The sequence below is a fragment of the Sciurus carolinensis genome, chromosome 5, assembly GCF_902686445.1.
Source record: "Sciurus carolinensis chromosome 5, mSciCar1.2, whole genome shotgun sequence".
In the NCBI taxonomy this organism is placed as follows: domain Eukaryota; kingdom Metazoa; phylum Chordata; class Mammalia; order Rodentia; family Sciuridae; genus Sciurus; species Sciurus carolinensis.
In genome coordinates this window covers 47710976-47723219 of record NC_062217.1, presented here as the reverse complement: position 1 = coordinate 47723219, position 12244 = coordinate 47710976, and the positions used below count along the sequence as shown (strand labels likewise).

Genomic DNA, 12244 nt, shown 5'->3' with positions numbered 1-12244 from the left:
CAGCTTGCCAAACATAGCTGCACTCATATACAAGTTTTAGGAAGTAACTCTGGTTGGCTATTGTACATGAGGCAATCCTGGTATCTGCCTGGAGACTGTTCCTTGATAGGCTGACTTTCCTGGTAGTCTACTCTCTGATAGGCTGATGTTCTCAATATAAGTCTGAGACTTGCGGAATAAAGCCCTTTTGGTTCCTGTGATCAAGAAGAGCGTACGCGTTGTGATTGTCCCCACGGGCGGTGGGCGATCATAAACCTCTTATATGCTTTATGTATGTCAGTTTTAGTCATCATCAGAGGGCACGATCCTCTTCATCTCCAGTTTTAAAATCCTAGGAGTGAACTCATTGGCTGGATGTCCACTCCAAACAAATCACAGCAACTCCATCAGGAACTATGCAGATGGAATAGCAAGCAGGGCAAGTTCTGGAAGAAGGGAGGAGAGCTGGGCAAAAGGTCCCCTAAACATTCACCTTCTTCCTATCTCCCCCTTCTATTCTGTCCAAGCTGTTGCCCTGTGATTAAAGTCCCATCACTTTTCCAGTTATATTTGTAATAATCTAGACCCCAAATTATTCATTCCTACTAGTCTCTCTAAATTTTATTTTTAATTGACAAATAATTAGTATACATTTATGAGGCATAATGTGATGTTTTGATATATGTTTATAATGTAGAAAGATTAAACTGGGTTAATCATCAAACCCATCAACTCACATATTTATCATTGTTTTTGTGGTGAAAACATTTACAATCTATACTTTTCCCAATCTTGAAACTTTGTACTCTTCAACATCTTCCCTTTCCCCACCTCCCTCCCTCCTCCTTCATACAGATTTCAATGTTTTTGTACAGTTTTTCATGCTAGTCTCAAACTTTTCCCTTTCACTAAAGTGTTTTCCTTTTTTTTTCAACAGGCTGGTTAGTGATTATTGGAGCACACCAATACAATTTTCTTTATTATTTCTGAGTCTGACATTTAGTAATAACATTAGTATTTAGCCCAAAGTCAGGTATTTTATAGATACAAAAGTCCGTTGCCTTGCCTCTGTTTCACAACTATTATACTTTGTGCTTACAGGTTCATCTAAAGGGTATTACTGGCTATAAGAATGTGACTGTCTCAGGGAAAACTGTCACCACTACCAGAAAAACAATCAAAAGAATATGGTGTAACTAGAACAATATGGCCAAACATGTTTGGTTAATCCTGTGCATTTCCTGAGGAAAGGGAAATTAGCAAATATTTTATCCTTTTCGACATGGCTGCTGTGTTCCTATGCAACAAGTGATATAACATACAAAGACACTTGTAAACATATTAAAAACACAGACATTTCTTTTAAACTTTAATTTGGAGCATATACTAGGATGCAGTCAAGTGAAAGAGGTCTTAGGTATCACATGAACCAAAGAAAAGGATAAAATTTTTCTGTCTCCTATCTTTTCCACACAGTCCTTTATGGAAACCACTTCGTTTTCTTCTTCAGGGCAGCAAAAGGGAAATTTTCCTGTGCTTCATTATCAAAGTATTAATGTTAGTAGTGCTGGCTGGATGGTTTTTAGGTAGGTCATTGTTCAAAAAAAATCTAGACAGGGTCTCTTCCCCAACAGCACAGCTGTTAACACCTAATAAATATGCAGTATGGAAAACAGAATTCTAAGATGCCCTCTGTTGTATACCTTGTATAATTTTCTCTTGAATGCAGACGAACCTGTAAATATGTTGGCATATGATTCCAGAGATTAGGTTGAGTAATAAGTTGACTTGAAGCTAATCAAAAGGTGGGTTTGATTTCATCAGGTGAGACCTTTAAAAAGGCCTGAGCCAGGCTAGGGATATGGCTCACATGGTACAGAGCTTGTCTGGCATGCAAGAAACCCAGGGTTTGATCCCCAGCACTGAAGAAAAAAACAAAACAAAACAAACAACAACAACAACAAAAAAAAAAAACAGGCCTGAGCTATTCCTGCAAAAAGAGATGCTAAATGGGAGAGATTACCTAGAAAGAAGTACATGGCAAGCAAATTCCAGCAGTATTTAGGAGTTAAGAGCAACTTTCAGGTAACCACCAGGAAGAGAACAAGTTTTAGTCCTACAACTAAATGGAATTCTGACACAGATATGAAATTGGAAGAGGATACCAAGCTCCAGAAAAGTATATTGCCCTGATAACACCTTGCTTTTGGCCTTGTGAAGCCCCAAGAAGAACAGTTTAGTTGTGCCTGGATTCCTAACCTATAGAAAGCATGAGAAAATAAATGGGTATTGTTTTAAAAGTGACAATTTGTTACCCAGGAAATGCATGCATACATGTATATTCAATATGTTAATACACTGTGATTATATGACAAAGACTTTGGAATTTTAAATGACAACTGTTTCAAAGTGGCAGAAAGATCATATTTCTTACCAGCAAACTAATAAAAATGTAAATTTTAGGGTATTAATTTGATTATACTTTCTTTGAAAAGCAAAGGTACAAAAAGCATAGTCAACAGTATTACCTTAATGTCACGAACTTCATATGCTATCCTATGATCAGTGACTCTATCCTGTGTGAAATTATATGTCCGAATTCTCTCTGACTGGGCTCTTGTTCCCACCTATGTCATGACAGAAAGCAATTCATACTTTAACTTTATAATTACCTTCATCACAATGGACCAAAAGAAAAATGACTTTTTTATTTTAACAGTTTAAGCATTTTCTACCTTTTTTGCAGGGGGCAGGGTATGCTGGGGATTCAGCCGACCCAGGGCCTTGCCCATGCTAGACAAGCACTTTACCACTGAGCTACCCTTTATTTTATTTTGAGATGGGGTCTCACTAAGTTGCCCAGGTTAGCCTCAAATTTGCAATTCTCCTGGCTTAGACTCCCAAGAAGGTGGAATTACAGGTACGTGCCACCACCTCCAGCTAAGCATTTTCTAAAAGTCATATACAGAAAATGACCAAGACAAAAGCAGGCAGAACTTAAGATGAGAGGTTTGGGGCTAGGGAGGTAGCTCAGTGGTGGAGCACATGCTTAGTGTGCTGCACAAGGCCCTGGGTTCAATCCCCAGCACCACTAACCAAACCAAACCCAGAACACCCAACAAAACAAAACAAAAACCATATGGTTGTAGAGCTTAGTTATGAAATAAGAATAACTGTCTCTCTGACACTTCAAATTCCAAATACTTAAAACCCAATCATCTTTCCACCCAATCAGTTCCTTCTCCAGGTTCTACAAATGATACATACCACCATGCATTAAAGTAGAAAACTATGATCCTTTGACAAGCACTTCACAGGAGCTTACAATCCCAGGCTTTGATATGGACTCTGAGGAAGAGGATTCCTTCAATTCATCCAGTTCATCCCATTCTCTAACTACTCTTTTCCAATTGGTATCAAGAGTCTTTAATTTTAATTTTAATTTTATTCTGATTTTCCCATTTCTACCATCATTTTTAAAATTTAAATTTTGCAAAGCACTCCTTATCAATCTTGATTTTTCTGATTATACTGTGCTAAGTTGCTTCATCTTCCTAAGGCACAACCTTCTGAATACAGTTTTCTTCTTTGGTTCCTTCTTGTCATTAAGCAGACACAACTCAGCTTAACATTCAAAGTACTTCCTAACTTGGTCATCCTTCCCAACATTATTTATGAAAATTATGTGACCATCAATAATGCCACTTATTATATTATTTTTATGTGTGTGCCTGTTAACTGTGCTAAAACATCTCACAGGATGCCCTTCTGTAACACTTTCCTACATCTCTGCCTTTTTGGTCCCAGTAATCTAAATATGTTCTCTTCTTTTGAAACTCTTTGCACTTGAAATCTTCAAGGCACACTAGAGTTCACCTCAAGCTAAGGCTATTTACATTATTCTTAGTCTATGCATCTCCCCTGTCCCATCTTCCCAACACATTATATATACAGTATCCTCCCTCAATTGCTTTCACTTTTTAAGATATAAAAAAAGACACTTCTATAACTCATTTTCTTAAACCTTAAGGCAAGCAATATGAACTGAGCAAGAATATTTTTTTAAATTACAGATCCCTAAACCCGTACATGGAATTACATATTCTGAGCATATTCCCCAGGCCATCCATTCTGACAATCAGCCAGGTTTGGCTATCCCAAAGTACTATCCCAAAGTACCCCAAAGTACCATATTCAGAGCCAGGACCTAAGTCCAGAACAATCAGATTAAAATCCCAGGACTGGGGACAGGTCAGCACCTACAAAGCACTCTAGGTGATAGGTTGAGCCAGATGAGCACCAGGCATCATGCTTTCTATATAAAAGCAACTGAGTAAAACACTTCTAAGCTTTAGAAGTACCTACTACAACAGTGGAGGAAAGTGGATAAGGAATTTTAGAGGCAGTGAGATCTTTTCTGGCTCCTCAAATCAGATTCCTAAAGCAGATACACATATAATTTACATAAAGTGCATCTTAAGTACTTACCTTAAAAACTACTATGCAGAATTTCTAGTGTAAAATGTTAAACAGCAAGTAAATCTCAATGTCTTTTATAATTTCCAATGGGACATAATTCATAGTATTTATGCTATCACTTACTTGCCAAGAAGCAATGGTATGAAAATTAATAGTAATATCTACAGATGTACTAATGCTGCTCTACAATCTGGGATTACAACATATAGAGTACTAAAATATTATTTATCCTGGCACTTTTACTACCTGCCAGTTAGAATGATTAAAAAAAAAAAACTAGAAAGAAGATGCGAAAAGACTAGGACATATCTAGATGAAAAGAATAATTAATATTTACATTTGTATAATTCAGTATACTAAAAGGTCATAAAAAATCTTTCAAATTAGATTTACTGTGTCATCTTTACCTGCAAATAACATAAAAAGCAGTTTTTTAAAAATACCTTTATTTTATTTATTTATTTTTCTTTCTTTATTTTTTTAATGTGGTGCTAAGGATTGAACCTAGAGTTTCACACATGCTAGGCAAGTGCTCTACCACAGAGCCACAACCCCAGCCCAAAAGCAGTTATTTCTGAGTTCTATTTTCTCTTCCAGCCTCTCAAAGAGAAACTTTCTATTTTTTTAGAATTTTAAATTATTTAAGTTTGTTTACTTAAGATGACATTCACTCATTTTAATTAGAAGTTATTTGTGTATTTGAATAACACTATAAATATGTACAAAATTTAAAAAGTATATTAATGAAAATAATAATGAAAAGTAAATCTCCCTGTATTCCTTATCCCCAGACCCTCACCAGTAGCAATCACTGTTCCCTATTTTTTGCAGTGCTACTTATATTTGATCCATATAGAGTTATAATAAAAAGCAAAGATCTTCAAAGAAAATAGCTGACAATCTCTTAATTTCTTTTTTTTTCACCCCAGGGACTGAATCCAGGAGTGCTTAACCACTAAGCCACATTCCCAGCCTGTTTTTTTTTTTTTTTTTTTTGAGTGAGGGTCTCACTAAGTTGCTCAGAGCTTCATTAAGTTTTTGAGGCTGGCTTTGAATTTGAGATGCTCCTAACTCAGCCTCCTGAGCCACTGAGATTACAGGCATGCACCACTGCATTTGGCCTATTTCTAAAGAATTATTTTGTCTTCAAAACCAACTTCCTCTTAAGAGACAGCTATGACATATACACTGGAGGGAAATAATTGTTTATGCATCCTTCATTTACTCATTTGCAAACTGGAAAGCCTAAATTTAATCATAATATATCAATCCAAGCCAGGTGTGGTGGCACACTGTAATCCCAATGGCTCAGAAGGCTAAGGAAGGAGGATTTCAAGTTCAAAGCCAGCGTCAACAACTTAGCAATGCCCTAAGCAACTTAGCAAGACCCTGTCTCAAAATAAATAAAATATAAAAAGGGCTGGGGATGTGACTCAGTGGTTAAGCACCCCTGGATTCAATCCCTGGTACCAAACACACACACACGCACACACACACACACACACACATATACATATACATATCTATCAATCCACAGGCATTTAAATCATTGCTTATCTATTAAAAAAAAGCACATTTTCCTATGTTGTAAGACATTTTAATTTATGCAAGAAAAAACATTGTACTTTCTACACAAAATTTTGACTTTTTGTACAGCATCTAAATTATTACAGTGAATAAGTCTTACCTGCAGTTTTCTAGCACTTTGTTGTTGACACCTGTCCTTCTCAATAATCTGCTGGTAGAGTCGAGCTCTCAACACACGCAAAGCTATTTCTTTATTTTTCAGTTGTGATCGTTCTTGTTGGCATTCTATTACCAGTCCTGAAAAACATGAGATCAGAGGTAAATTGTAGCCTATGCAGGCCAAATTAAAGTAGAACTGAAGACCATTTGAAAGGGGAAAGGTTAATCAGGAAAAGATCACAAAAGATAAAAAACATTTCAGAAACTGATGGTAACATCTGGAAGTGGTTGCTTAGATTCTAATGTCTGACTACATATTTCAGATGAGAGCACAAAGCAGCAGATGGTTATAGATACTTAAATACTTTAATTTCCTGAGCTTGGCCTCTCCCTCCCAGTTCATTCATGCATTTGGACAGCTCAACAAAAAGCAATCTGCTCCCCTCCCCTAAGTGCTGCTCCATTCTCTGTCCTACTCAAGAAGGACTCAGTCTTTGCTGTTTTAGTCACAAATATACACAAAGCTGATGTTTTAAAAATAACCTTACACAATGAAAACAAAAGAAAGAAGCTACTCAAAGTCTTTAAAAAGGAAAGTTTATAGTGACTATGCTTCTGAGCTGTCTGGGTTCTAAATTACTACTTGTTTTGAGTTGTCTGACTGAGCTTGACTCCATTTTCCAGGCATTTGCTGGAGCTCTCTTGAATCTGGTATTCTTTTCACCAGCCCCCAAAATGTGAAAATTTATATTTCAAGATGGAAAGACTATAGCCTTATGTACACTCTTTCAAAGTTAGAAAACAATTAGGTAGAAGCAGTAGTTTAGAAAAAAAATGTGTCTTGGGATATTAGAAATTCAAATTCTAAGTGTCTTCAAATTCTAAGTGTCTTGGGATATTAGAAATGAAAAAAAAAAGAAAGAAAGAAGGAAAGAGGGAGGGGGAGAGAGAGAGAGAGAGAGAGAGACAAAGAGAGAGAGAGAGAGAGAGAGAGAGAAAGGAAGGAAGGAAGGAAGGGGTTTGAAACAGACTCCCTTTGAAATAAAGGGCAACTTCATGCCTATATTTCTTCACATTAAAAGTACAGGGTAGAGGAGATCCAAGATGGTGGACTAGAGGGTGACTGCATCTCCCGTCGTTCCAGAACCCAGGATTCAAGAAGGGGAGGCATTGAGAGACTCGGACTAACATAGAGTCGTGGGGTGAGTCTCTCCCACTGGGTGAAGATTGGCCCGAGGGGCAGGCCCGAACAGGGGCAGCTTCTTGGAGCAGGGCAGGGCAGCTAGAGTCTTCCCCAAGCAGCCCTGCTCCCTCCGGTGGCAGTCTCATTCCTCAGCCAGCTTCTCAAAGTAGGCCGCCCAGTGAGAGCCTTTCTGCACAGAGCCAGCTCCCAGCCCTGGACCCAGTAACGGGCTAGGGGCAGCTTTCTTCAGAAGCACTGCATTATCAAGTTCCTCCAAGACTTCAGGCTACTGAAGGCTGGGAGGTGATATACTGGAAATCTACAGGGACACTATAAGCCAAAGAGGAAATCTGCAATATCTCAGAGTCCCACAGATATCTGACCAAAATGAGAAAACAAGGGAAGAAAATGTCCCAAACAAACCTAGATACTATATCAATAAAACCCAATGACAGCACAGCAGAAGAAATGTCAGAAAGGGAGTTCAGAATGTACATAATTAAAACAATCAGAGAAGCAAACGAGGAGATGAAAGAGCAAATGCAGGCATTAAATGATCGCACCAATCAACAGTTAAAAGAGCAAATACGGGAAGCAAGAGATAATCTCAATAAAAAGTTAGAAATACTGAAAAAAAAAACAAACAGAAATCCTTGAAATGAAGGAAACAATAAACCAGGTTAAAAACTCCATAGAAAGCATAACCAATGGGATAGAACACCTGGAAGACAGAACCTTAGACATTGAAGACAAAGTATTTAAACTTGAAAACAAAGTTGACCAAACAGAGAAGATGGTAAGAAATTATGAACAGAATCTCCAAGAATTATGGGATATCATGAAAAGGCCAAATTTAAGAATTATTGGGATTGAGGAAGGCTTAGAGAAACAAACCAAAGGAATGAACAATCTATTCAATGAAATAATATCAGAAATTTCCCAAATCTGAAGAATGAAATGGAAAACCAGGTACAAGAGGCTTATAGGACTCCAAATATACAAAATTACAACAGACCCACACCAAGGCACATTATTATGAAAATACCTAACATACAAAATAAAGACAGAATTTTAAAGGCCGTGAGAGAAAAGAATCAAATTACATTGAGGGGGAACCAATAAGAATATCATCAGATTTTTCAATCTAGACCCTAAAAGTTAGAAGGGCCTGGAACAACATTTACCAAGCCCTAAAAGAAAACAGATGCCAACCAAGAATCATACCCAGCAAAACTTACTTTCAGATTTGAGGACAAGATGAAGTACTTCCATGATAAACAAAAGCTAAAAGAATTTACAAAAAGAAAGCCAGCATTACAGAACATTCTCAGAAAATATTCCATGAGGAAGAGATAAAAAACAAAGAAGCAAATCAGCAATGGGAGGAACTAGCCTAAAGGAATAGCCAAATAAAGGAGAAACCAAATCATGTCAAAAAACAAAAATGAGTCAAATGACTGGGAATACAAATCATATCACAATAATAACCCTGAATGTTAATGACCTGAACTCATCAATCAAAAGACACAGACTGGCAGATTGGATTAAAAAGAAAAATCCAACAATATGCTGCCTGTAAGAGACTCATCTCATAGAAAGAGATATCCATAGACTAAAGGTGAAAGGATGGGAAAAAACATACCATGCACATGGACACAGCAAAAAAGCTGGAGTACCCATCCTCATTTCAGAGATAATGTGGACTTCAAGCCAAAACTAGTCAGAAGGGATAAAGAAGGACATCACATACTGCTTAAGGGAAGCATAAATCAGCAAGACATAACAATCATAAATATCTATGCCCCGAACATTGGCTCATCCACGTACGTCAAACAAATCCTTCTCAATTCCAGAAATCAAATAGACCACAACACAATAATACTAGGCGATTTTAACACACCTCTCTCGCTACTGGATAGATCTTCCAAACAAAAATTGAATAAAGAAACCATAGATCTCAATAACACAATCAACAATTTAGACTTAACCCACATATATAGAATATACCATCCAACAAAGAACAAATACACTTTCTTCTCAGTAGCACATGGATCCTTCTCTAAAATAGACCTTATTTTATGCCACAAAGCTACTGTTAGCAAATACAAGAAGATAGAGATACTACCTTGTATTCTATCAGATCATAATGGATTGAAATTAGGAATAAATGACAGAATAAAAAACAGAAACTTCTCCAATACCTGGAGATTAAATAATACGCTATTATATGATGAATGGATAACTGAAGACATTAGGAGGGAAATTAAAAAATTCTTAGAAGTAAACGAGAACAAAGACACATCATATCAAAATCTCTGGGACACTATGAAAGCAGTACTTAGAGGAAGATTTATTTCATGGGGCGCATTCAACAAAACAATTAAAAATCAACAAATAAACGACTTAACACTACAGCTCAAAGCCCTAGAAAAAGAAGAGCAGACCAACACCAAAAGTAGTAGAAGACAGGAAATAGTTAAAATCAGAGCCAAAATCAACGAAATTGAAACAAAAGAAACAATAGGAAAAATTAACAAAATAAATAGTTGGTTCTTTGAAAAAAACAAACAAAATTGATAAACCCTTAGCCACACTAACAAAGAAAAAGAGGGAAAAAACTAAAATTACTAAAATTTGGAATGAACAAGGAAATATCACAACAGACACGACTGAAATATAAAACATAATTAGAAGCTATTTTGAAAATCTATATTCCAACAAAACAGAAAACCTCGAAGACAACAAGTTTCTAGAGACATTTGAATTACCTAAACTGAATGAGGAGGACATACACAACTTAAATAAATCAATTTCAAGCAATGAAATAGAAGAGGTCATCAAAAGCCTACCAACAAAGAAAAGTCTGGGACCAGATTGTTTCTCAGCTGAGTTCTACAAAACCTTTAAAGAAGAGCTCATTACAATACTTTTCAAAGTATTCCATGAAATAGAAGAGGAGGGAACCCTCCCAAACTCATTCTATGAAGCCAATATCACCCTGATACCTAAACCAGACAGAGACACATTGAGGAAAGAAAATTTCAGACCAATATCCTTAATGAACATCGACGTAAAAATTCTAAACAAAATTTTAGCAAATCACATACAAAAATATATTAAAAAGATAGTGCACCATGATCAAGTGGGTTTTATCCCAGGGATGCAAGGTTGGTTCAACATCCGGAAATCAATAAATGTCATTCACCATATCAACAGACTTAAAGTTAAGAACCACATGATTATTTCGACAGATGCAGAAAAAGCATTCGAAAAAATACAGCATCTCTTCATGCTCAAAACACTAGAAAAAATTGGGATAGTGGGATCATTCCTTAACATTGTAAAGGCCATCTATGCTAAGCCCATGGCCAATATCATTCTAAATGGTGAAAAACTGAAAGCATTCCCCCTAAAAACTGGAACAAGGCAGGGATGCCCTCTTTCACCACTTTTATTCAACATCGTCCTTGAAACTCTAGCCAGAGCAATTAGACGAACCAAAGAAATTAAAGGGATACAAATAGGAAAAGAAGAACTCAAACTATCCCTGTTCACTGATGACATGATTATATATTTAAAGGAACCTGGAAATTCCACCAGAAAACTTTTAGAACTCATAAGTGAATTCAGTAAAGTAGCAGGTTACAAGATCAATGCTCATAAATCCAATGCATTTTAATACATAAGTGATGAATCTTCAGAAAGAGAAGTTAGGAAAACTACCCCATTCACAATAGCCTCGAAAAAAATAAAATACTTGGAATCAATCTCACAAAAGAGGTGAAAGACCTCTACAATGAGAACTATAGAACACTATAGAAAGAAATTAAAGAAAACCTTAGAAAATGGAAAGATCTCCCATGTTCTTGGATAGGAAGAATTAATATTGTCAAAATGGCCATACTACCAAAAGTGCTATACAGATTCAATGCAATTCCAATTAAAATCCCAATGACGTACCCTACAGAAATAAAGCAAGTAATCATGAAATTCATATGGAAGAATAAGAAACTGAGAATAGCTAAAGTAATCCTTAGCAGGAAGAATGAAACAGGGGGTATTGCAATACCAGATTTTCAACTCTACTACAAAGCAATAGTAACAAAAATGGCATGGTATTGGTACCAAAATAGACAGGTAGATCAATGTACAGAATAGAGGACATGGACACAAACCCAAATAAATACAATTTTCTCATACTAGACAAAGGAGCTAAAATATGCAATGGAGAGAAGATAGCCTCTTCAACAAATGGTGCTGGGAAAACTGGAAATCCATATGCAACAGAATGAAATTAAACCCCTATCTCTCACCCTGCACAAAACTCAACTCAAAATGGATCAAGGACCTCGGAATCAGACCAGAGACCCTGCATCTTATAGAAGAAAAAGTAGGTCCAAATCTTCAACTTGTTGGCTTAGGATCAGACTTCCTTAACAGAACTCCCATAGCACAAGAAATAAAAGCAAGAATCAACAACTGGGATAGATTCAAACTAAAAAGCTTTCTCTCAGCAAAGGAAACTATCCAGTAATGTGAAGAGAGAGCCTACAGAGTGGGAGAAAATCTTTGCCACTCATACTTCAGATAGAGTGCTCATTTCCAGAACACATAAAGAACTCAAAAAACTCTACACTAAGAATACAAATAATCCAATGAACAAATGGGCTAAGGAAATGAACAGACACTTCACAGAAGATGTACAAGCAATCAACAGATATATGAAAAAATGTTCAACATCTCTAGTAATAAGAGAAATGCAAATCAAAACTACCCTAAGATTCTATCTCACCCCAATTAGAATGGCGATTATCAAGAATACAAGCAACAATAGGTGTTGGGGAGATGTGGGAAAAAAAGGTACACTCATACATTACTGGTGGGGTTGCAAATTAGTGCAGCCACTCTGGAAAGCAG

At 36.6% G+C, this 12244-nt stretch overlaps 1 protein-coding gene across 10 annotated transcripts in view; it reads right to left on the bottom strand.

The window, feature by feature from the left end:
• Positions 1-12244, bottom strand: part of Mtrf1 (mitochondrial translation release factor 1) — a 49669-nt gene that overhangs the window by 12462 nt on the left and 24963 nt on the right. For all 10 annotated transcript variants that reach the window (XM_047554172.1, XM_047554173.1, XM_047554165.1 and 7 more), the window contains 2 exons: positions 6146-6282; positions 2508-2606 (listed from right to left, as the gene is read on the bottom strand). In XM_047554172.1, the coding sequence (XP_047410128.1) occupies positions 2508-2606; positions 6146-6282 (236 nt within the window). The remainder of the gene's footprint in view (positions 1-2507; positions 2607-6145; positions 6283-12244) is intronic.